Genomic DNA, 26,167 nt, shown 5'->3' on the forward strand with positions numbered 1-26,167 from the left:
TGCAGCAAATTGTAACCCATGCAAGGTACTTTCTTGGGTCATTCTAGAACCAAAGGATTCTGCGGGTGCGCTTCTAAGTACATCATCTTATATTAGCATTTGTCATCATATGCCATACATTGTTTTCTAATCATTTAAGACAATATCTTCCATGATTTCATTTTTTAGGTACCACTGAACTTAGAGACCACTGAGCAAAGAAAATGTATGTGACTCTTCTCAGTGTGATCCATAAGCAACTGCTGTCCTGAAGAAGGCTGCAATTATTAGCAAGCTTGCCGAAACACCAGTCACAAGTTTTCCTTTGGAAGACACATTCATTTTCCTTGGTTTTGGGATTTTAGACACATTTCAGGTCAATGTTCCTTAGTAAATGAGTACAATTCTGTAGCCAATCCATTTTATTGTGATTTTTGCGTTGAATGTGATTTAAAGGCTGTGAACGTGGTTTGACTGGTCTGGTGTGAAGCAACGTAAATTCTGAAATAGTGAACAGGAATGCCGTCCTGTTCATAAAGTGATTCTCCAGACATGGATCAAGCACCAAAACCCAAGAAAGGGTCCTAGAATTGCAGACATCCTGTATTAAAGGAGTTCTTACTTTTATTGGATGTTTATATAAAGAAAGGGGAGGAACTCATATTAGAAATGAGAAGCAGCGAGCCTAGGAACAGGCAGTTTCCTCTTACAATGAATTTGAGAAGTTTCTTCTTTAAGGGCGTGAACCCAGAGTTGAGCCTTACTTTTTTTCCAGGCATTCCACATACTCCTTCTTTTTCCTGCGACTCTCCTGCGCTGAGATCTAATGGGGGAAGTGGGAGAAGCTCATCAGATGCCATAAGAGATCATCCACTAAGTGCCCCCCACCACATGCCCTCAAATTCTCATAACTCACCTTTACCCCCAGATTCATGGTCTGTCACCCCCTTTGCTTCATTCTTACCCTGTCTCCCTCAACTCCAGCTCCTGGAGTAGAACTCTGAGATCCTGAGCTTGACACAAGTCTCAAATATTCCCAAAACTCTGTCCATCCTCATCCCACAAAGACCACCCAGCGTGCATAGCCTGTAGGAACCTGAATCACAAAGGGAAAGTTAGACTAAAAGTCTAACTCAGACTAAAAGTCTAACTTTACTACTTTTCGGTATTGACAAAGGTGAGGTACTAGGAGTAAAGTTGGACTTTTGGTCTAAGTTAAGCCTTTGGTCTAACTTTGCCTTTGTGAATCGGGCCCAGAGTTAGACACTAAGGACCCAAATCACAAAGGTGAACTGAGACGAAAGTCAAACTCTACCACTTTCGGTAGTCACAAAGGTCATTTACGAGTAGTAAAGTTAAACTATTGTCTCAGTTTAACTCAAGATTCAGTCTTAAGTTTAATTGAGGCCAAAAGTGTAGTCTCAGTTAAACTGAAGACCAAAACGTAATTTAAACTGAGACAAAAGTCTAACTTTACTACTTTCAGTATTCACAAAGGGCATCTACAAGCAGTAAAGATAGACTTTTGGTCTAAGTTTCAACCAAAAGTCTAACTTAGACCAAAAGTCTAATTTTACTACCCGTAAATGCCCTTTGTGAAAACCGAAAGTCGTAAAGTTAGACTTTCAGCTCAGCTTACCGTGAATCAGGCCCTTAGGGTCCAATTCATAAAGGTAAAGTTAGACCAAAAGTCTAACTTAGGCCAAAAGTCTAACTTAGACCAAAAGTGTAATCTTACTACCCGTAAATGCCCTTTGTGAATACCGAAAGTTGTAAAGTTAGACTTTCAGCTCAGCTTACCTTTGTGAATCAGGCCCTTAGGGTCCAATTCATAAAGGTAAAGTTAGACCAAAAGTCTAACTTAGGCCAAAAGTCTAACTTAGGCCAAAAGTCTAACTTACCTTTCTGAATACCGAAAAGTAGTAAATTGAGACTTTTGGTCTAACTTTACCTTTGTGAATCAGGCCTGCGGCAATTCTTGTTCTCGCTCAACCTTCACTAAACCCGGGTTCAGGCGCTGCCCAGGGGTCACCTTATTAATAGTCTGTTTGCTCTAAACCCTGTTCATGGGCTATCTAGTTCTTACCTGGGTCTTGTTCTCATCTCTCTTCAACCCCCTCCCCCCAGGACCCACAGTGTTCCCCTTCTCACCCCATCAGGGAGTATGGGCAGTGCCAGGACGCACCTCAGCGCTCTTCTCATGCCCTCGGTGAGGATCGGTACTTCCAGGACCCCAGAGTGTCCCTTTTCACACTCCTCAGAAATGATGGGTGACCCCAGGGCCCCCCCTTGCTCTTCCCACTCCCTCAGTAATACTGAGTTCTGGCCTAGACCCGCCTTTTCATTTTCTTAATCCCCACACTTCAGTAACTGTTAGGACTGACAGAGTGCCTCCTTGTCTTTTTTCTTACCCCCCTCGGTATTGACAGGTAACCCCAGGGCCTCCACTTGTTCCCCTTCTCCCACCATCAGTAATGATGGGTACTCGCCCCTCTTCTTGCGCCCTCACGAGAGGCAGTAATGGTGGGTACCATGATCCTCTTCTTTTTTTCCCCCTCTTGCCCACCCCCCTAGTACTGGTGGTTACAGTGATCCTCATCTTGCCCACTAGTAATGACGGGTACCTGTTCCTCTTCTTGCTCCCAGTAATGATGGGCACCTGTTCCCGTTCTTGCCCCCAGTAATGATGGGTACCTGTTCCCCTTCTTGCCCCCAGTAATGATGGGTACCTTCCCCTCTTCTTACTGCACAGTAATGACGGGTACCTGTTTCTCTTCTTGCCCCCAGTAATGACGGGTACCTGTTCCTCTTCTTGCCCCCGTAATGATGGGTAACTTCCCCTCTTCTTGCCCCCCAGTAATGACGGGTACCTGTTTCTCTTCTTGCCCCCATTAATGACACTTACCTGATCCTCGTCTTGCCCCCCAGTAATGATGGGTACCCACTCCTCTCCTTGCCCCTCGTAGTGATAGGTACCACCCCCTCTTCTTGCCCCCCCAGTAATGATGGGTACCCGCTCCTCTTCTTGCCCCAGGTAATAATGGGTACCTTCCCCTCTTCTTGCCCCCAGTAATGATGGGTACCTTCCCCTCTTCTTGCCCCCCAGTAATGGCGGGTACCTCTTTCTCTTCTTGCCCCCAGTAATGATGGTTACCTGATCCTCTTCTTGCCCCCCAGTAATGATGGGTACTCACTCTTCTTCTTGCCTCTCGTAATGATGGGTACCTTCCCCTCTTCTTGCCCCCCAGTAATGATGGGTACCCGCTCCTCTTCTTGCCCCCAGTAATGATGGGTACCTTCCCCTCTTCTTGCCCCCCAGTAATGATGGGTACCTTCCCCTCTTCTTGCCCCCCCCAGTAATGATGGTTACCCGCTCCTCTTCTTGCCCCCAGTAATGATGGGTACCTGTTCCTTTTCTTGCCTCCAGTAATGATGGGTACCTTCCCCTCTTCTTTTCCCCCAGTAATAACCGGTACCTGTTCCTTTTCTTGCCTCCAGTAATGATGGGTACCTTCCCCTCTTCTTGCCCCCCCCCAGTAATGATGGCTACCCGCTCCTCTTCTTGCCCCCAGTAATGATGGGTACCTTGCCCTCTTCTTTTCCCCCAGTAATGATGGGTACCTGTTCCATTTCTTGCCTCCAGTAATGATGGGTACCTTCCCCTCTTCTTTTCCCCCAGTAATGACGGGTACCTCTTCCTTTTCTTGCCTCCAATAATTATGGGTACCCACTCCTCTTATTTTTCCCCAGTAATGACGGGTACCCGTTCCTCTTCTTTGCCCCCAGTAATGATGGGTACCTTCCCCTCTTCTTGCCCCCCCCCAGTAATGATGGGTACCCGCTCCTCTTCTTGCCCCCAGTAATGATGGGTACCTTGCCCTCTTCTTTTCCTCCAGTAATGATCGGTACCTGTTCCATTTCTTACCTCCAGTAATGATGGGTACCTTCCCCTCTTCTTTTCCCCCAGTAATGACGGGTACCTGTTCCTTTTCTTGCCTCCAATAATGATGGGTACCCGCTCCTCTTCTTTCCCCCCAGTAATGCTGGGTACCCACTCCTCTTATTTTTCCCCAGTAATGACGGGTACCCGTTCCTCTTCTTTGCCCCCAGTAATGATGGGTACCTTCCCCTCTTCTTTCCCACCAGTAATGATGGGTACCCGCTCCTCTGATTTCCCCCCAGTAATGACGGGTACCCGTTCCTCTTCTTTGCCCCCAGAAATGATGGGTACCTTCCCCTCTTCTTGCCCCCCAGTAATGATGGGTACCTGCTCCTGTTCTTGCCCCTCAATAATGACGGGTACCTGTTCCTTTTCTTGCCTCCAATAATGATGGGTACCTTCCTCTTTTCTTGCCCCCCCTGTAACGGTGGGTACCTTGACCCTCTTCTTTCTCCTTTCACCTCCTTCTGCCCCGTTCCCAGTAATGGTGGGTACAGTGATCCTCACCTTGCCCACCTCAGTAATGGTGGGCACCGCCAGGGCCTCTCACCTTGTTCTTGATCTTCCGCCTCACCCTCTTGAGTGCCTTCTCCTCGGCTTTGCTGAGGGGCAGTTTGATGGGGATGGGGTAGCCCTCTGCCACCAGCGTCCTCTTCTCCTCTTCGGTCAGCATGAGAGGCCCTGACGTGCCCTGAAGCTTCTGTGAACAAAAAGGAGCACTTAGGACGGTATGAGCAGCCATGTATGTCACACACAGTGGCAGTGTGTACGTGTGCCATGTTGCATGCGTGTGTGTGCTTGTGTGTGTGTGGGCCATGTTGCATGCATGTGTGTGCTTGTGTGTGTGGGGGCCATGTTGGGTGGGTGTGTAGGATGGCGTGTCATGTGTGTGTGGGCTGTATTGGGCTCGTGTGTGGGGGCCATGTGGCATGTGTGTGTGTGTGTGTGCACGTGTGTGTGTGCGGGGGGCGTTACCTGTGTGTGCGTGTGTGCGCCGTGTTGCACGTGTTTGTGTTTGCTTCTGTGTGCATGGGGGCTGTGTTGCACAAGTTTGTAGGGGCCGTGTTGCGTGTGTGTGTGCGCACGTGTGTGCGGGGGCGTTACCTGTGTGTGCGTGTGTGTGCGCCGTGTTGCATGTGTTTGTGTTTGCTTCTGTGTGCTTGGGGGCTGTGTTGCACATGTGTGCAAGTGTGTGGACCATGCTGCGGTAAGAAGGCCAGGCACAGAAGTCCTGCAAGGGGCGTGGGGGAGGATGCGTGTGCATGCGTTCATGAATGTGTGTGTGTGTGTGTGTGTGTGTGTGCACTTAATTTTGCTCTTGAGTTTCACAACAACAAAGGGTCCCGCTACTACACATGTCATTGTAACTGCAGAGGGCGCCACGGCCTCTCAGGACTACTGAACTGAGCATAAGCTTTCCAACAAGCAACAATCAGGCTACAGCCACACAATTAGAATTGTAAACAACATTACACTTGACAAAGTAAAAGAGGGCGCCTTCTCCATTTACCTCCATGGGCCACGCCCTTGAACGCCTGAATTCCCACTCATGACTTAGGCACGCGGCTGACAGATGTGTGTATCTGGGGGGCTGGTGCCAGACCGAGCTAGGGAACTGGGCGTGGACATGGGGTCAATGGGGTTGTAGACAGAGCAGCAGCAGGACATGGACACCACAGAGGAAGGGAAGCAGAAGGTCCTTCACTCACAGCTAAGGGACCCCCACGTCACTGTGCCCTCAGACAAGGGTACCAGTCAGACCGAACCCACAGATTATTCTGCACCCACCACGGCACACGGAGGAGGAAGAGAACCGGTGATGGAGGACTCGTCAATCAATCATTCAATCAGTCAAATATTTATAAAGCGTGGCAAATCCCCCGTGGGGGTCTCGGATTTAACTAAGAGAGACAGCAACCTCCTGACCGAGGAACGCAGAAGGAAAGTCTTGCACCCTGCACTTGGCTACCAGCCGCAGCCGCCATCAGTGCCCTCCAGCCCGGAGAGGAAGCAGTGACCACTCTCGCTTCCATGCTGTGTGTCCCTCAGAGTAGCAGAATCTAGAACTCCACCAGATGAAGGAAACTCTGAAAACAGGCTGGACATCTCCCAATGTGCTCAAAATTTAAATCCAGTCAGCAGGGAAGATAGGTCAGGTCAGACAGACAGGACGCTGTTGTCCGTCTGCCCTCTCTCCCAGTGTGAATCTCCTTCCATCTCTATCAGTGAAAATGGCGCATCCACCACTAGCCAACCGTGAAGAGTGACAGTTCTGTCACCGTCAACTAGTTGCCATTATCTAACCGTGCCAAGCTTCCAACAGCTCTCCTCAGCCAATCTGCACTGTCCATCATTCACCAGCAATTCTGCACCCGTCATTCGTCTCCAAAGCCACAGTGCCACAGTGTTATGACACCAGAGCATCCAGTGCTGTTGAGACGGTGCCCCTCAGTGGCATGGTCCCACTGCCCCTCAGTGGCATGGTCCTACTGCTCCATAGTGTCAAAGCTACAGTGCTACAGTGTTATGACACCAGAGCCTCCAGTGCTGTTGAGACGGTGCCCCTCAGTGGCATGGTCCCACTGCCCCTCAGTGGCATGGTCCTACTGCTCCATAGTGTCAAAGCTTCAGTGCCACAGTGCCATGACTCCGGTGCTTCCAGTGCTGTTGAGACGGTGCCCCTCAGTGGCATGGTCCCAGTGCCCCATAGTGTCAAAGCTACAGTGCCACAGTGCCATGACTCCGGTGCTTCCAGTGCTGTTGAGACGGTGCCGCTCAGTGGCATGGTCCCAGTGCCCCATAATGTCAAAACTACAGTGCCACAGTGCCAAGACTCCGGTGCTTAAAGTGCTGTTGAGACGGCGCCCCTCTGTCACATGGTCCCAGTACCCCATAGTGCCAAAGCTACAGTGCCACCGTGCCATGACTCCAGTGCTTCTACTGCTGTTGAGACGGTGCCCCTCAGTCACATGGTCCCCCTGCCCCATAGTATCAAAGCTACAGTGCCACAGTGCCATGACTCCAGTGCTTCTACTGCTGTTGAGACGGTGCCCCTCAGTGGCATGGTCCCAGTGCCCCAAAGTGTAAAAGCTACAGTGCCATGACTCCAGTGCTGTTTAGACGGTGCCCCTCAGTCGCATGGTCCCAGTGCCCCATGGTGTCAAAGCTACAGTGCCACATTGCCATGACTCCAGTGTTTCCAGTGCTGTTCATAAAGAGCCCCTCAGTGGCATATCTCCAGTGCCCCATAGTGTCAACGCTACTGTGCCACAGTGCCATGACTCCACAATCTAAAGTGCCACTGAAGGGTCCAATGCCAGCCTGTCTCAACACTCCATTGTCATAGAGCCGTGACTCCGGTGCTTCCAGAGCTGTTGAGACAGTGCCCCTCAGTGGTATGGTCCCAGTGCCCCATATTGTCAAAGCTACAGTGCCACAGTGCCATGACTCCAGTGCTTCCAGTGCTCTTGAGAGGGTGCCCCTCAGTGGCATGGTCCCAGTGCCCCATAGTGTCAAAGCTACAGTGCCACAGTGCCATGACTCCAGTGCTTCTAGTTCTGTTGAGAGAGTGCCCCTCAGGGGCATGGTCCTAGTGCCCCAAAGTGTCAAAACTACAGTGCCACAGTGCCATGACTCCAGTGCTTCAGGTGCTGTTGATACAGTGCCCCCCTAGTGCCCCAAAGTGTCAAAACTACAGTGCCACAGTGCCATGACTCCAGTGCTTCAGGTGCTGTTGATACAGTGCCCCCCAGTGGCATAGCTTCAGTGCCCCAAGTTCAAAGGTACACTGCCACAGTGCCATGACTCCAGCGCTCCCAGTGCTGTTCATAAAGGGCCCCTCAGTGCCATGGTCCCAGTGCCCCATAGTGTCAAAGCTACAGTGCCACAGTGCCATGACTCTGGTGCTTAAAGTGCTGTTTATACAGTGCCCCTCAGTGGCATAGCTCCACTGCCCCATAGTGTCAAAGCTTCAGTGCCACAGTGCCATGACTCCAGTGCTTCCAGTGCTGTTGAGACGGTGCCCCTCAGTGGCATTGCTCTAGTGCCCCATAGTGTCAAAGCTACTGTGCAACAGTGCCAGGACTCCACAGTCTAAAGTGCCATTGATGGCTCCAATGCCAGCCTGTGTCAACGCTCCATTGTCATAATGAAATGACTCCAGTGCTTCTAGTTCTGTTGAGACAGTGCCCCTGAGGGACATGGTCCCAGTACCCCATGGTGTCAAAGCTGCAGTGCCACAGTGCCATGACTCTGGTGCTTAAAGTGCTGTTTATACAGTGCCCTTCAGTGGCATAGCTCCACTGCCCCATAGTGTCAAAGCTTCAGTGCCACAGTGCCATGACTCCAGTGCTTCCAGTGCTTTTGAGACGGTGCCCCTCAGTGGCATTGCTCTAGTGCCCCATAGTGTCAAAGCTACTGTGCAACAGTGCCAGGACTCCACAGTCTAAAGTGCCATTGATGGCTCCAATGCCAGCCTGTGTCAACGCTCCATTGTCATAGTGAAATGACTCCAGTGCTTCTAGTTCTGTTGAGACAGTGCCCCTGAGGGGCATGGTCCCAGTGCCCCATAGTGTCAAAGCTACTGTGCCACAGTGCCAGGACTCCACAGACCAAAGTGCCATTGATGACTCCAATGCCAACCTGTGTCAACACACCATTGTCATAGTGCCATGACTCCAGCGCCCCCAGTGCTGTTGATACAGTGCCCCCCAGTGGCATATCTCCAGTGCCCCTAGTTTCAAAGCTAGAGTGCAACAGTGCCATGACTCCAGAGCCCCAGTGACACTGATACAATGCTCTTGATACCATGGCTCCAGTGCCCGCTCTAGTGCCACAGTGCCATATTTCCACAGCCCACAGCGCCAATGATTCAGTGACCACCATGTCTCTAATGCCCCCCGCCCCTAGAGTCCCAGCGTGCTTTCTTCCCTGTTACTTACATGAGGCGCTGTGAGCAGCGGAGAGGTGGAAATGGCATTTGAAGACCGTGCCACCGGCCGGACCGGGCTGGATGGGGGCTGCGACCGGGGGCTCTGGGACCCATCGCTGTCACTGCTGTGGCTGCTCGGTGGGGTCGGTGGAAGCTGCGCCAATTCGTCTGAAAAGAAGAGGAAAGAACACCTGGTCACTGATTGGCAGATTTCCATAGAGTCCAGTGACTCTGAAAGGCCAGAAGGTTTGGGAAGAGTCAGTTACATGTCCGGATTCCCTCACATTGAAATGATGCTATCCCGGCCCACCTGGTCATTGAAAGGCACGAGGCTGCCGTTGACCCTGTGTATTTGAACATCATTGGGGCTGGTCTTACATGTGAATACCACTCGCCGGACCGTTGCACCTCTCATAGGTCCTTGCCTTGGATTTGACAAACTCTGCCTCTGCGTTGCACTGAGTGGAACTCTCTTGTTTTCACGATACTTACATCTGCCCCTGCAGGCTGCAGTAGAGGTCTCAAGTGCAGTTCATTCAGACCTATTAGTAAGTCTCTTCTCCAAACTGTGCAAGTTATCTGGTTGCAAAAGACCTACTGGGGGCTTACCAGGAACTTACAGTGAATGTACGGCCCACCCATTGCTTACCATTGGTTGGTTTTATGTCACTGTCATTTATGAGCTTTTTATTCAGTGCTTTCCCTTCTTCTTCTTGGATTTGTTCCTCTCCTGGAGCATAGCCCCATTACCTTTTGATTGGCTCACTTGTATCCTTCCACTGCTCCCTTGAAGGGAATTACTTTTGTCTTGTTAGTGAACCACTCCATGTTAGTTCATGTATTTTCTAGCTGTCTTTTTCATATGCTTCACCCGCCTGTGCCTCATTCTGCTTGATCCCTCGTGTGCTGCTTGCTCACTCTCCCGCATGCTTCTACCCAGCCCGCTTGTTACTCTCACCCTCGTGTGCTGCTTGCTTACTCTCTCGCAAGCTTCCACCCAGCCCGCTCATTACTCTCCCCCTCGTGTGCTGTTAGCTCTCTCTCTCGCATGCTTCCACCCAGCCCGCTCATTACTCTCCCCCTCGTGTGCTGTTAGCTCTCTCTCTCGCATGCTTCTACCCAGCCCGCTTGTTACTCTCACCCTCGTGTGCTGCTTGCTCACTCTCCCGCATGCTTCTACCCAGCCCGCTTGTTACTCTCACCCTCGTGTGCTGCTTGCTTACTCTCTCGCAAGCTTCCACCCAGCCCGCTCATTACTCTCCCCCTCGTGTGCTGTTAGCTCTCTCTCTCGCATGCTTCCACCCAGCCAGCTGGTTACTCTCGCCCTCATGTGCTGCTTGCTCTCTCTCTCTTATGCTTCTGCCCAGCCCGCTCGTTACTCTCTCACTTGTGTGCCGTTTAGACTCTCTCTTGCATGCTTCTACCCAGCCCGCTCGTTACTCTTGCGTGCTGCTTTTTCTCTCTCTTGTATGCTTCTATCCAGCCTGCTCGTTACTCTCCCCATTTCTGTGCTGCTTTTTCTCTCTCTCGTATGCTTCTACCCAGCCAGCTCGTTACACTCCCCCTCGTGTGCTGTTAGCTCTCTCTCTCGCATGCTTCTACCCAGCCTGCTCGTTACTCTCCCCTTCTGTGCTGCTTGCTCACTCTCTCACATGCTTCTACCCATCCCACTCGTTACTCTCCCCCTCATGTGCTGTTAGCTCTCTCTCTCGCATGCTTTTACCCAGCCCACTCGTTACTCTCCCCCTCGTGTGCAGTTAGCTCTCTCTCTCGCATGCTTTTACCCAGCCCACTCGTTACTCTCCCCCTCGTGTGCAGTTAGCTCTCTCTCTCGCATGCTTCTGCCCAGCCTGCTCGTTACTCTCCCCCTGTGTGCTGCTTGCTCACTCTCTCACATGCTCCTACCCAGCCTGCTCGTTACTCTCCCCTTCTGTGCTGCTTGCTCACTCTCTCACATGCTTCTACCCATCCCACTCGTTACTCTCCCCCTCATGTGCTGTTAGCTCTCTCTCTCGCATGCTTTTACCCAGCCCACTCGTTACTCTCCCCCTCGTGTGCAGTTAGCTCTCTCTCTCGCATGCTTCTGCCCAGCCTGCTCGTTACTCTCCCCCTGTGTGCTGCTTGCTCACTCTCTCACATGCTCCTACCCAGCCCGCTTGTTACTCTCACCCTTGTGTGCTGCTTGCTCTCTCTCTTGCATGCTTCTTCCCAGCCCGCTTGTGACTCTCACCCTGGTGTGCAGCTTGCTCACTCTCTCGCATGCTTCTAGCCAACCTGCTCGTTACTCTCAACCTCGTGTGCAGCTTGCTCTCTCTCTTGCATGCTTCTACCCAGCCCGCTCGTTACTCTCGCTCTCATGTGCCACTTGCTCTCTCTCTTGCATGCTTCTACCCAGCCCGCTCGTTACTCTCACCCTCGTGTGCCGCTTGCTCTCTCTCCCGCATGCTTCGACCCAGCCAGCTCGTTACCCTCGACCTTGTGTGCAGCTTGCTCTCTCACTCGGTGCTTCAACCCAACCCGCTCATTACTCTCACCCTCATGTGCCGCTTGATCTCTCTCTCGCATGCCTCTACCCAGCCCGCTCGTTACTCTCGCCCTCGTGTGCCGCTTGCTCTCTCTCTTGCATGCTTCTACCCAGCCTGCTCGTTACTCTCGCCCTCGTGTGCCGCTTGCTCTCTCTCTCGCATGCTTCTACCCAGCCCGCTCGTTACTCTCACCCTCGTGTGCCGCTTGCTCTCTCTCCCGCATGCTTCTAGCCAGCATGCTTGTTACTCTTACCCTTGTGTGCTGCATTTCCTCTCCTGCCCCCACCGGGCTTTATTCTAATTTTAGTCCACTCTCGCTTCCCACTACCCATTGCTGGTCTCCTCCAAACTCTTTGGACTTTTTTTTCCTAAAATGTAATTCTTTTGGCTGAGGCTGCTGATTGGTGATGACTGCAGACCCCTCTGCCTTACATAAAGCATGTGTGGAATTTGTTTTTTTTATTTGCTGATGTATATTGGATTGGTAAACATTAAAATAGCACCTGCATCATTTCATAGGCGTGCGTGCATAGCGATGCATGCACATGAATATGCCATCATCATGTGTGCGTGCCTACGAAATAAAGCAGATAGCAGTTTCATCGTCATGCCTTTTTATTTTGGTCTCGCCAAACCAAAGAGTGTGTATGCAGTCTCTTTTGCAAGACATTTGTTTGGCTTAGAGTGCGCTCATTGCTTAGCCTTGGTTGGTTTTATTGTCACTCACATTTGCTTGCTTCTTACTCGTCAGCCTCCTTAGGGTTTCCTTACTCTTCTTGTGTTTGTCCCTCCTCTGGAGCATGGACGCATTACCTGTGTCCTTCAACCGCTCATTTTTCAGGTGCTACTTTTTTATTTTGGTTAGTCACTCTACCAGAGTGCATGTGTTTTCCACCTGTGTCCCATCTCTACTTCCCTCCTTCGTGCTCCTCTTTCCCGCTTTCCGTCAGTTGCCATTCTTAGTTCCTGCCCACCCACCTTTCCTTGCTTCCTCCAACACTATTATCTATTTGCTTTTCCAGCTCCACCCACTCACCCTCTGTTATCCATTTGCTAACAAATCCCTGCCTGCCCAGCCTTCATTGTCACGTGTTTCACCAGCCCTGCCAGCCTGCCCTCCATTGTCCATGTGCTTCCCCATCAGCTGCCTGATACAGCTCTGCACGTCCACCCTCCGTTGTCAGCTGGCTGTCCCAGCCCCTCCCATCCAGCCTCCATTGTCAGCTCCCTTTTCCAGCCCCTCTTTGGGTCATACAGGTACCACCTGAAGAGGGGGCTGCACCCCTCCGACGCCACATGGATGACTTACCTGAGGGTGGGTGAATGAAATGGGGCTCATCCTGGGGTTCATCTTTAATGGTCTGTGTCATCTCCACTGAAGCCTGTGGGAAGTAAAAAGGTGATCACTGAGTGTGTAAGAGTTTGTGCTCAAATTCTGCAGGGGGGTATGAGGAACCCGGAGAACTAGAGGTTAACCAGGGAAGATCTGGTGTAGAGTCAGTTATCTTCTTGACATGTCTGACTTTACCTCAGCCCTGCTTGTCATTCAGAGGCAGGGAAGCATATCTGACTGACTCCCCCCAACACCACTGGCCTCTCAGTGGCAGCTGAGTACAACACTTCCCTGACTCTGCCCCAGCCCTGCTGCCTTACAGAGGCACTGGCCTGTTGGGAGCGCTCCTTGTTTCCCTGTAGCACAGCGCCGCCAGCTGCTCATTGGTGGGTATGGCAGGTAACCCTGCATAGTTGCACAAAGGGCTACATGTACAAAAGGTTTTAGAGGTCGCAAATACAGAATGAGGCAGTTTGCAACTGCTAAATAGCCTTTTGACGTGTACTAACCCTATTTTGCGAGTTGGTAACCTACAACAGAATCGATAAATCGCTATTAGGAAGGAACGTGAGAAGGACGTCCCTTCATAGTAGCAAGTTGCAGGGGAACGTATGAATGTTTTGCGACCGGAATGCAATCGCAAAACTTTTGTAGTTTGTCATCAACTTCAAGTTGATAGTAACCCATTCGCAAATGGGAAGGGGCCCCCAAGGGACCCCTTCCCTTCAGTGCCTGAACCCTAACAACCCACTCTGTACACGTTTCAACCATTGAAAGTATTTATATATTACACTATCAATACTACTATGGTTTAAAGCCCACAATTCACAGTGCTTATGTAAAACCCATAATTTCTATTTTAGCTTGTAAAGCAGATTCATGAGAGATAATGCGTGCCAAGGTCCAGTAATACCCTCTTGGAGGGGCCACTATTCACAAGTAATGCTGCCTGATCTTTGTGCTTACTCCACATCACCAGAGCCCATCAACGGTATATGTGAACCATGTGTTTTATCAATGTTAAAAAATATATATTGGTTTTAGGATATCTCTCTGTCAACTGCATATTATAAACACCAAAACAATTTCAACAAGTTTTTTAAAAAGAACATAGTATGCACCCTTAAAAATGGTGTACGCCAGATGTGCACACACAATAAGGTATAACTCTAAGAGACATGTACAGATTGTGCCCAAGCATCATGCGTGCAATGCTCCCGTGCATGCGTGCAGGCTCTGCGATTCACCCAGTGAAGCAATGAAGCAAGAGGGCCTGGGCAGTCAGTGACATGACGCAAAATCATGCACCACTCCCCCAACAATGACACCAGCACCAGAGGTCTTGGGCTCAGCAGGTAGGCCCCGTACGGTGTCCAATCAAGGCCTAGGTGTGAACTCTGCTCCGTTCCTGGAGTTTACAATGTTAACTGCACTCCGCGTTCCTTGGAGCACGCGGAGTTCCAAAAACTCTGCTCCGCGAAGCAGAGAGGAGTTTCTTTACTCACTCACGCTCACCAACATTAAGTTGGCAAGCGAGGAAAACCCAATGCAAGACCACCTTTCAGCAAGATTTCTCAACGCGGGCGATTGTGGATGGTCGCGACCGCTCTTGTTGAGAAGCCATCCGTTCGCTTTGAGGAAGCGGCTGCGCGAGTTGAAAATCTGCTCAAGCAGCAGAAGCAGCGCCCTCTTGCACTGTGCATGGATCCATTCGCGCTGACTTTCTAGCAAGGGACAAACACCCGGGACAAGAAATTAGCATGAACGGCATGACCTATCGCACTCTGCTGCTTGCAGATCTCTGCTTATCGCGGCTACGTTTTTGGGTCACTTCACGGAGCTCTACGAAGGGGAACTTCGTAAACTCCACCCAGGCCTGGTCACGTCCCTCTCTGCAGAATGTGGTGAGGGGTCCCAAGACTCCTGCATCTCACAGATATCAGAGGTCTCGGGCTCAGCGGGGAGCCCCCTTTAGGGTGCCCCTCCCCTCTCTGCAGAATGTGGTGAGGGGTCCCAAGACTCCTGTATCTCACAGATATCAGAGGTCTCGAGCTCAGCGGGGAGCCCCCTTAGGGTGCCCCGCCCCTCTGCAGCATGTGGTGAGGGGACCCAAGACTCCTGCATCTCACAGATATCAGAGGTCTCGAGCTCAGTGGGGAGCCCCCTTAGGGTGCCCCACCCCTCTTTGCAGAATGTGGTGAGGGGCCCCAAGACTATGCATCTCACAGATATCAGAGGTCTCTGGCTCAGCGGGCAGCCCCCTTAGGGTGCCCTGGCCCTCTTTGCAGAATGTGGTGAGGGGCCCCAAGACCATGCATCTCACAGATATCAGAGGTCTCGGGCTCAGCGGGGAGCCCCCTTAGGGTGCCCTGGCCCTCTTTGCAGAATGTGGTGAGGGGACCCAAGACTCCTGCTTTTCACACATATCAGAGGTCTCAAGGTCAATGGGGAGCACCCTTCAGGGTACCCCGCCCCTCTCTGCAGAATGTGATGAGGGGTCTCAAGTCTCCTGCATCTCAAAGATATCAGAGGTCTCAGGCTCAGTGGGGAGCCCCCTTTAGGGTGCCCTGGCCCTCTTTGCAGAATGTGGTGAGGGGCCCCAAGACCATGCATCTCACAGTTATCAGAGGTCTCTGGCTCAGCGGGCAGCCCCCTTAGGATGCCCTGGCCCTCTTTGCAGAATGTGGTGAGGGGTCCAAAGACTCCTGCATTTCACACATATCAGAGGTCTCAAGGTCAATGGGGAGCACCCTTCAGGGTGCCCCGCCCCTCTCTGCAGAATGTGATGAGGGGTCTCAAGTCTCCTGCATCTCACAGATATCAGAGGTCTCGGGCTCAGCGGGGAGCCCCCTTTAGGGTGCCCTGGCCCTCTTTGCAGAATGTGGTGAGGGGCCCCAAGACTCCTGTATCTCACAGATATCAGAGTTTTTCGGCTCAATGAGATTCCCCTTAAGGAGCACCCCCAAACTTACAGATACCAGAGGTCTTGGGTTAAATGAGGAACCCCCTGAAGTCCCCCGCACCGGGCACATCAGGGGCAGCATGGGCCCAAAGGCAGAGGGGCATTGTACATGGTCAAAGGCCAGCGTAAAGTCAATGAGTATTCGGAGAGGAAGCTGGCTATGGGTGGTTAATGCATCGTGATGTTGTGTTCGTTAAAGAGGTGAGAGTTCAACTCTATCCTAACTTAAAGCAGAGTTGGGGCCGTCCTGATAGATACAGGGATGTTGTTATAGGGCCCGATTCACAGAACTAACTTAAGACAAAATCCTAAACTTACTACCATTTTGGTATTCACAGAAGGCACTTACTCATTTCGGTATTCACAGAAGTTAGGACTCCTAACTTTCCTACTCCTAAACTGAGAAAAATCCTAACTGTAAGACTTTGGGTATTCACAGAAGGCATTTAGGAGTCTTAAAGTTAGGACTCCTAACTTGACTACTCCTAAACTGTGAAAAATCATAACTTTAAGACTTTCTGTATTCACAGAAGGCATTTAGGAGTCCTAAAGTTAGGACTCCTAACTTCTGTGAATACCAAAATGAGAAAGGGCCTTCTGTGAATACCAAAATGAGTAAGGGCCTTCTGTGAATACCAAAATGGTAGTATGTTTAGGATTTTGTCTTAAGTTAGTTCTGTGAATCGGGCCCATAGATCCTGGGTGCTGAGATGAAAAAGGCCTGTTGTCTTTTTCATCAGGCCTTTGTGAAAGCATTTTTTTGTCATCGACCCTGGTAAGAGGAGGGGTGTTATAGTTTCCTGTTGAAATAAGATAAGAACTTACATTAAAATTGGCCAGTTCTAGTTCTGTTAACTAACTCTAACTTGCATCCCTGTCATGCTCTGCGTATGACCTCACATATTACATCACTCATGACATGTTTAATTACATCACTGATATGTCATTTGACAGCATTGATGACATCGCTGATGACATCATCCAGGATACCCTGAGATGGCAATATAGGAGCATATCGCGCACAATAACTGTTATAAATAGGTAAAAAGTTGTGGGCCACTTCATAGAGTCAAAGACAAGCGTACAGACCGCGAGTGACTGAAGAGCGAGCTGGTTTGTGGTCCGTTAATGCATTGTGATGCAGTGTTCTTGAAAGAGGTGCGTCTTCAACTCGTTCTTAAAATAGTGCAGCGTTGGGGCGGTCCTGACAGACATGACAGTGCTTAATTTGTGGCAGTGTCTTCCGGTGCTCGGCACAGGTACTTCATTTTCAACACCGGCACTTGTGTGTCTGCCACATGGAGGCGCTGTTTGTCTAGTTTAGAAATGAGCACACCAGTATCTTTCTATGAATTCAATATATATTAAATATGACTATTGCCTGCCTCCCACGTCATTCTTATCGCTTTGGGGGCCTGGAATAGTCTGAATTGTTGCACATGTGGGAGTGTGATGGTGAGCAGTTGTGTTTTTACTATCACTGACAGCATGGCAGGGGCTAGGTGTGGTGCAAGCTGCGTTAGCACCCTGACGAGGGACCTGGCATTTATTTGGTTACAAATTAAGCACTGTCAAGATACCTACGTGCAGCTGACAAGCTCCTCCTTTGTGGGTGGGACCGCGGAGCCTGTCAACATCTTAGAACTTTGGTTTTGCAACTTCTAAAAGTGTCAAAAAAAGAATGTTAGATGTGTGCACGTGCAACACAAACGCAGCTTTACCCTACCCAGTATTGATGAGGCTGGCACGCAGCATTTGACTTTCTCAGTACCCCCATCTGCTTGCGGGTTTGGGGGTGACAGGCTGAACTGCTGACCTGCACCCCTTTGGTGATTCCTGGGTGGTGGGCAGTAGGCCCCCCACTCTGCCAAACCAATGTGCAGGTCTGAAAATGCAGTGGTGCAGACGCAGTGATGCAGACGCAGTGGTGCAAACCCAGTGGAGTAAACGCAGCGGTCCAAGCGCAGTGGTGCAGACGCAGTGGTACAAATGCAGTGGTCCAGATGCAGTGGTCCAGATGCAGTGTTGCAAACGCAGTAGTCCAGATGCAGTGGTTCAGAAGCAGTGGTGTAAACGCAGTTGTCCAGACGCAGTGGTGCAAAAGCTGTGGTGCAGACACAGTGGTGCAAACACAGTGGTCTAGGTACAGTGCTGCAAATACAGCTTTCCAGATGCAGTGGTCCAGACGCAGTGGTGCAAACACTGTGGTGCATACACAGTGGTCCAGACGCAGTGGTCCAGACGCAGTGGTTCAGATGCAGTGTTACAGACGTAGTGGTCCAAACGCAGTGGTCCAGACGCACTGGTGCAGACTCAGTGGTTCAGATGCAGTGTTACAGATGCAGTGGTCCAGACGCAGTGGTGCAGACGCAGTGGTCCGGACTCAGTGGTTCAGACGCAGTGGTCCAGACGCAGTGGTCCAGACGCAGTGGTTCAGACGCAGTGGTTCAGACGCAGTGGTCCAAACGCAGTGGTCCAGACGCAGTGGTGCAGACTCAGTGGTTCAGATGCAGTGTTACAGACGCAGTGGTCCAGACGCAGTGGTGCAGACGCAGTGGTCCAGACTCAGTGGTTCAGATGCAGTGGTCCAAACGCAGTCCAGACGCAGTGGTCCAGACGCAGTGGTTCAGATGCAGTGTTAGAGACGCAGTGGTCCAGACGCAGTGGTCCAGACGCAGTGGTCCAGACTCAGTGGTTCAGATGCAGAGGTCCAAACGCAGTGGTCCAGACGCACTGGTGCAGACTCAGTGGTTCAGATGCAGTGTTACAGACGCAGTGGTCCAGACGCAGTGGTGCAGACGCAGTGGTCCAGACTCAGTGGTTCAGATGCAGTGGTCCAAAGGCAGTGGTCCAGGCGCAGTAACATTTCTGGATTGCATTGGTGGCCCTGCAGTTTTGTACTTAAATTTATACGAACATTTGTTGTGACTGATCAGACGTCATCCAGTGCAAAGGTCATTTGTACATTTCTCAAATTGTTCCAGTGTCGGTGCTGTTCATGCTAACCGGGGCCAGCTTTGTGACTATGACCGCGTCCGCACATCCGCACACTGGCTGCGCACAATCGCAGTTGTGAGTGGGATCGTTGTGCACAGGCAGATTCTTGGTGAACTGGGGACTGCATATTGTGTACTCATCACATGAGATCCAGCGAGCAGCTAAAGCTGTCTCAGGCCAGACCTAAACATTCGAGTTCATGTTTGTAAAGTCAACGCCAAAGCGTTAAATAAAAAAAGATAGACTGGGCCGGCATTTTGAAAACACGTCCTAATCTTTTGGAACTTGGCATTTCCTAAGTAAGGCTTCCTTCCCAGAAATATATATGCCAAGATTCAAAGAGAGGTTTAGTTTAGGCCAATGTTTTAAGTAATAAAAATATGGGTTTCAGGCGGCATTGACTCGCATCTGAAACCGCTGCTTTACGGCTCATAACCTGGCCCGGCGGGGTCCGACCCCCCTGTCTTTTGGCTTCAAAAGGGGGGTTCTCTCGACAGGCCCCAGCGCCAGATTCAAAGCAGCGTGGCTCCTGTGATTAAATACATAAGCCACCTCTTTAGACGGCGAGGCACGACTCCGACTTTGTAACAGAATCTTCCTGGCAGCTGCCACATTTATATTGTAAATGAGTGTGTGCCAAATAAAAAAAAGCTTAACTTACACCAAAAATAGGAACCAAAAATGTGTTTATAATAAGCGCAGTAAAAGTCTTCTGGGCACCAGAGATGCAGAAAGTTCGTTTTTAAAGGGCTGTGACTTGTTAACGCTCCCAGTGTTTTTAATTTACTATCTACGACCGTGTCAACGCAGACTCCCCGCTCACACATTTCAATTTTTATCCAGGATGTATCTTTTTTTCCGCCATCTGGGGTGAATCTCTCCATTTATGCATTTCCTGTCTCCTTTATGTACGGAAAGCAGGTGGGTAGAGCGTTCAGGGTGCATTCGACGGGTGTCTGGCCTGTGCAGGGTCACTCTGGGAGTCAACAGTGCCCCAAACATGAACAGACACTGTCAGGCTAGGGAAGGGTACAACAGGTGTGCGTCTGTGCGGATGTCTGCAGTAGCTATGGGTGCTTTGGCTCTGCCCAAGATCACACAAGGAAACCGCAACAATGGAAAGCGCGTACTATAAGGCAGCGCGCCATTAGGACGCGGGCCTCTAGGATCCCGGTCACGCCCTCGTGGCTCCTGGCCGAGGGATTGGTCACTGCGAACGGTGAGAAGTACTTCCGGGGCGAGACCGGCGTCACTTCCTGCTGGGGCCAGTAATGGAGGGGGGGAGCGGGCCGGGGACCTTTCTAGGGCACATCGCCCAGGCACTGGTCCTCTCTTCCTTACAGCGCCGGCCCCGTGCGCTGCGGACTGCTTGATTCTCCCACCCACCCACCCCTTGAAATTAGAGCTTGGGAAGGTGTTGGAAGTTGGAAGAGTGGCGGTAAGGAGGCCACATAAATTGCCTTACATTGTTAAGGGGAGTCTTCCTGCATACTCCCTAGGCCAGCACTGAGGGGAAGATACGGTAAGCTCACCCCAGAGAGAATGGAGACACCGCCTGGAGCAAGGGCGCCAGTTTACAATCTAGGGCATGGGGCATCCGCCCCTGGTCATTCCCTACGAGCCCCGATGAGCAACCTGGAGGTGGACGGGGGGCCCTCAGGTGGCGGACAAGGACCAGATGGCAGGGGCTCACCCCTCAAGGACGCAGGTGGGTTGCGCCTTGCATTGTTCTAAGTTGGGGGGCGCTAGCCTTAGTGCTGGAGTGATAGACAACATTCTTTGTCGATAATTTAAGTTCTGTCATCTCTGCTGATAGATTATGAAGTTGGATCAACATGAATGAAAATATTGTTCAGTGATCAAAGCTGATAAATCTATGTCATATGAAATTTGAATCTTATTGATGATATATTGTCATATTTATATGTGATGGTTTATAATAAACATGGCCTCTTTTACCCACAGCTCTGGTCTTCAAGTCTTGATTTGTGGGTTCTGATGGGGGCGGGGCCGGGAACAACTTGGGGGGTCCGGTGTGAGAAGGTGGCCTGATATATGCTGTCCACTAGTTCTAGTGGACACCATGTATCAGTCCAAACAACCCCTTATGGTGAATAGGTTAAAGACAACCTTTATTGAAAGCTATCCTAGTGGTAGCTATGGAGAGCAGCCTTCAGGCTAAGTCTTGAAGGAATGTAAAGCAGCTTGTTTTACCAGTCTATAATCTCTTGAATGATCAAATGAAAAGACAACCACACCAGGTATGTATTCAAAATATATGTATTTAACATAAAACACACCCCTCTAGTCTCTTTATGAGACTGGAGTTCGATGTACATAGTTTAGAAGTGAGCAAGCATCAGTAATAGCACAAATACACGTTTGGGCCCTAGGGGGGGACCAAACCATATACCAAAAAAGTGGTATAAGAATCACAACTGGAATAGACACTAGGCCTATTGCCTGTAGAATCACTGGGACCCCAAGGAACCACCCAAGGTAGTGACACAGGGGACCCACGGGGGCCGTGTGCAGTGTGTAAACACAACTGCGGGGTCCCGTTATCTTCTATGGGCAATGTCGCGGTTCGAAATTTAAAGATTAGGGACACTTCTAATCGAGTCAGGACCAAACCCTTTTGGACTTAAGAAGTTCTAGGGCTAGCACCCACGTGAGCACCGGAGTACTTGAGTTACATCACCCAGGGAAGCGGGGTGCATAGGTGTCTTTTGGTGTCGGGTCGCGTCGTCGATTTCAATGGAAGCCTGCAAAGAACTGCTGCTGCCGTGAAGAGTAGAAGTGTCCAAAGAGATCCAAGACTGAATCTAGGATGGAAGAAACCTGAAAGCAGAGGGGACAGAGTCTGGGTCAATTGCCAGTGACCGAGGGCAGTATGGACCAATGCCCACAAATGTCGGGTGCTTCAGGTGAGTTTATGAGTGTCTTGACTCTTCAGCCACGAGGTCCAAGAGGCGTCAACAAAGTCCATGAGCTGGATTCGAGCTGGCCCATAAAGTCTGTTGAGTGCTGTGGTGTCGGCGGCCAGAATGGACCCAACAAGCCTTGGCAACGGCAAGTCACTGGAATTTAGAGAAAGGACTGTGGTGCAGACCAGCAAGGTCTGAGGGACTCATTCAGCAAGGGTAAGTCAGGGCACGTCTGGAGCAACCAGAAAAGCCCAAGTAGAAAAGGAATTGCCTTTGTGCGACCTGCTAGCAAACGGGCTAGTGATCGCGAAGGAGCCTCAAGCGGTCGCACTTGAAGCTGCCCACGGGTCACTCGTGAAGTGGAGGCCAATAATCTTCAGTGCAGGAGGTGCTCAAGGCTGGGGCTACTCAAAGCCCAAAGCACAACTTCGAGGAGGACCAGGAAGATAGTGTTGCTGCAAAAGTTCACGGTGTCCAGGGGTCAAGGTTTCACGTCACCCACGATGGCCACGGGCCTCAGCTTTGCTGTGGACTCAGGGTAGCCTCAGAGAAGTCTGGAAATCCACCTCTGGTGATGCAAAGACTTCGACGTCCGGCGAGAGCTTTAGCAATGCAGACCGGTCAGTTGCTTCTTTGGTGCCTGCAAGCAGGGGAGTCACTCCTTGAACCCAAGGGAAATTTGTTCAGTCTTCGAGTCAGGATAGAATGTCGAAGGGCCAGGATGTACATTGCAGAGTTTCGTCCAGGGTAATCTAAAGTCCTAGGTACTTGATTCCTATAGTTTAGGGGATGGACTAACTCTAAGGCCCCACCTATGGGTGGGCCAGGAAAGAGGGGTGGTTACACCCATTTCCTTTGTCCAGTTTTACGCCAGAGCAGGAGCAGGTAGCCCCTGCAACCGGTTTGAACTGGGCTATGCACAGGGACACCAAACGTGCCCCCAGTGCAGGACTTCAAAGCACCAGAGAGTTCTCCCTCCCAGCCCCAAAACACATCTGCCTGTCTGGTGAGGTGGTCACACCTCCCTTCGACAGGAAACCTATTGTCCAGGCCTCCCCTGCTGGAGTTTCGGTCAGCAGCAGGAGGCCAGCCCGTGTCTGTGGCAGAGGCTTCCATTTTGTGATGCCAGGGCTCAGGAAAGTCCTACCGGGTTTAGCCAGTGTGAACATGTCTCTCCCTCTAGAAGGGTGGAATGCTACCCCCGCCGCCAGAACTGGTGGGAGGGTAGTATTCCAAAACGTTTGACACCAAACACGACATGTTTTGATGCAGCCATCCCAAAGTTAGCATTTACCGCGAGGTTATAATGCACTTAAGAGTATATGGTATGGCTGTATCACAGAACAGCCATAAGGAAGTATTTCCGAAAGCTGCAGAGTGGCTCAGCTCATGCTTGGGCACCCTCTCACATAAAACCAAGCACTCTGCCTTCAGGATTGTTAAGGCCTGCCATAGGAGTGGCTTATAGGTTTATATGTGTCTGTATATGGTAGTGATATAGGTAGCCTATAGCACTGTAAGGGGTGCAAGCACACCCTTACCCAGGCTGCAGTAGCAGACCTGTGGTGCCATTTTGGAGTGCTTCCCAGGGGTGGCATAATACATGCTTCAGCCCCTGGTAGGCCTCTGGGGTACCTATGCCCTAGGTACATAGTATACCCCTATACTAGGGGCTTATAAGGCACTCCAGAATCCAATTAGATATGTACCTAATGTACATGGAAACCATTTTAGAGAGGAAGCAGCTAGGCTGGGGTCCTGATTAGCAGGGCCACAGCCAGACTAAGGTCGAAAAACAGTGAAACACCCGCAAAAAGTGGGGGTACCCATGTGAAGCAGATCCTACTCTCCTACATCCGGGTCCTATAGAACAGCATTGTTCACCTTTGAGGGCACGAAGGGTGCAGAGAGCATGCTGATTCACAAGGCAGACTCACAAAACTGATTCACAAGGCTGATTCACAGACTGCCAAATCATGCATTTTACATCCCTCCTCAGCGAGCTTCACTGGCTAAGGGCGGAGGAATGCATCCAAGTTAAGGCTCCAGCCAGGTCTTCAAAGCAAGGGCTGAGGGGGACCCCCGCCCTATCGCTGGCCCGCTAAACCCGCATCAGCCTGCTCGCTCTCTGCGCTCCAGCGCCCTCTCCCTGTGCACATGATCATACGGACTCTCAAGGGAGGTCGCTCGGTTGCGGTCCCGGCCTTAGCTCCGGAACGCTTTATCGGCGCACCAGGGATTCGGACAGACTTGAGCTGGGCTGGGGGAACTTTACCTGTTGCTTAAAGCGCCGGGAAGCCCCGAGTGGGGAGCTGTCGCGCTATCTAAGCATACATGCTACACTCACAGAAACACAGAGATGACTTGCCTGCTCCTCGGCGGGAACTCGGGGTCCTGGGTACACTTTCAGCGTGGAGGGACACCTGTGATAGTCGGGGTTCATCTCCGGGTGTCTGTGCACGGGGCTGTACTCGGCATGCTGGTACAGAGTGTTCACTACTGGCGGGGGCTCGGCCGGCTCTGGGTCCAAACTCTGTTCCTGTTTCACCAGGATGGCACACAGCTCGTGCTCCAGGGCCCAGGCTCCGCTCTCCAGCTCTGAAGATTAGAAAACACGAAACAAGGATTTACTCTCATCAGCTCTGACCGGGGAAGAAAACTGCACACCAGACGTGAACTGCATGGTGACAGTCAACCTGCAGGGCGGGTACAAACTGAAAGGCCCTCAGTCGGAGCCAGGACAGGTGAGAGCAGTGGGGAGGGGTGAAGTCAACAGATGAGGGGAAATAAAATAAAATACAACAATTAAAAAACACCTACCTTGAGCCGAGTCAGCAATGCGACGATCGCAAGGTCAGTGGTTTTCTGTCGACTTCATTCCCCTATCCTCCGCCCCAACCCCACCTCACCACTCCCTGCACTGGCCGCAACTGAGGGCAGGCAAAACTGCAGGGCATACACTGTTAAACCACATGCCAGGTGCAAACTGCAGGGCAGACACAGCCAAACTGCATGAACTACCTGATGATAGTCAACCTGCACAGCAGACTCAAACTGCAGGGCAGACACTGCTAAACTACACAGCAGGTGCAAACTGCAGGGCAGACACTGCTAAACTACACAGCAGGTGCAAACTGCAGGGCAGACACTGCTAAACTACACAGCAGGTGCAAACTGCAGGGCAGACACTGCTAAACCACACAGCAGGTGCAAACTGCAGGGCAGACACTGCTAAACTACACAGCAGGTGCAAACTGCAGGGCATACACTGCTAAACCAAACAGTAGGTACAACCTGCAGGGCATACACTGTTAAACCACATGCCAGGCGCAAACTGCAAGGTAGACACAGCCAAACTGCATGAACTACCTGATGATAGTCAACCTGCACAGCAGACTCAAACTGCAGGGCAGACACTGCTAAACTACACAGCAGGTGCAAACTGCAGGGCAGACACTGCTAAACTACACAGCAGGTGCAAACTGCAGGGCAGACACTGCTAAACTACACAGCAGGTGCAAACTGCAGGGCAGACACTGCTAAACTACACAGCAGACTCAAACTGCAGGGCAGACACTGCTAAACCACACAGCAGGTGCAAACTGCAGGGCAGACACTGCTAAACTACACAGCAGGTGCAAACTGCAGGGCATACACTGCTAAACCAAACAGTAGGTACAACCTGCAGGGCATACACTGTTAAACCACACGGCAGGAACAAACTGCTGCGTAGACACTGCTAAACCACACAGCAGGAACAAACTGCAGGGCAGGCACTGTTAAACCACTCGGCAGGAACAAACTGCCGGGTAGACACGGCTAAACCACACAGCAGGTGCAAACTGCAGGGCATACACTGTTAAACCACACGGCAGGAACAAACTGCTGGGTAGACACGGCTAAACCACACAGCAGGAACAAACTGCAGGGCATACACTGTTAAACCACACGGCAGGAACAAACAGCTGGGTAGACACGGCTAAACCACACGGCAGGAACAACCTGCAGGGCATACACTGTTAAACCACACGGCAGGCACAAACTGCAGGGCATACACTGTTAAACCACATGGCAGGTACAAACTGCAGGGCAGGCACTGTAAACCACACGGCAGGCACAAACTGCAGGGCAGACACTGTTAAACCACACCGCAGGCCCAAACTGCAGGGAAGACACTGTTAAACCACACGGTAGGCACAAACTGCAGGACAGGCACTGCTAAACCACACGGCAGGTACAAACTGCAGGGCAGACACTGTTAAACCACACGGCAGGCACAACCTGCAGGGCAGACACTGTTAAACCACATGTCAGGCACAAACTGCAGGGCAGACACTGTTAAACCACACAGCAGGTACAACCTGCAGATCAGACACTGTTAAACCACACGGCAGGCACAACCTGCAGGACAGACACTGTTAAACCTCACGTCAGGCACAAACTGCAGGGCAGACACTGTTAAACCACACGGCAGGCACAACCTACAGGACAGACACTGTTAAACCTCACGTCAGGCACAAACTGCAGGGCATACACTGTTAAACCACACGGCAGGTGCAAACTGCAGGGCGGAC

General features: G+C 51.2%; 1 protein-coding gene across 2 annotated transcripts in view; it reads right to left on the bottom strand.

Moving 5' to 3' along the window:
• Nucleotides 1-26,167, bottom strand: part of CREB3L1 (cAMP responsive element binding protein 3 like 1) — a 387,245-nt gene that overhangs the window by 66,312 nt on the left and 294,766 nt on the right. For both annotated transcript variants that reach the window (XM_085646694.1, XM_085646695.1), the window contains exons 3-7: nucleotides 23,962-24,191; nucleotides 12,684-12,756; nucleotides 8,860-9,017; nucleotides 4,470-4,619; nucleotides 744-802 (exon numbers count right to left, since the gene is read on the bottom strand). In XM_085646694.1, coding sequence (XP_085502820.1) covers nucleotides 744-802; nucleotides 4,470-4,619; nucleotides 8,860-9,017; nucleotides 12,684-12,756; nucleotides 23,962-24,191 — 670 coding nt within the window. The remainder of the gene's footprint in view (nucleotides 1-743; nucleotides 803-4,469; nucleotides 4,620-8,859; nucleotides 9,018-12,683; nucleotides 12,757-23,961; nucleotides 24,192-26,167) is intronic.

Source organism: Triturus cristatus, chromosome 3_1 (genome assembly GCF_964204655.1).
Source record: "Triturus cristatus chromosome 3_1, aTriCri1.1, whole genome shotgun sequence".
Classification (NCBI taxonomy): Eukaryota; Metazoa; Chordata; class Amphibia; order Caudata; family Salamandridae; genus Triturus; species Triturus cristatus.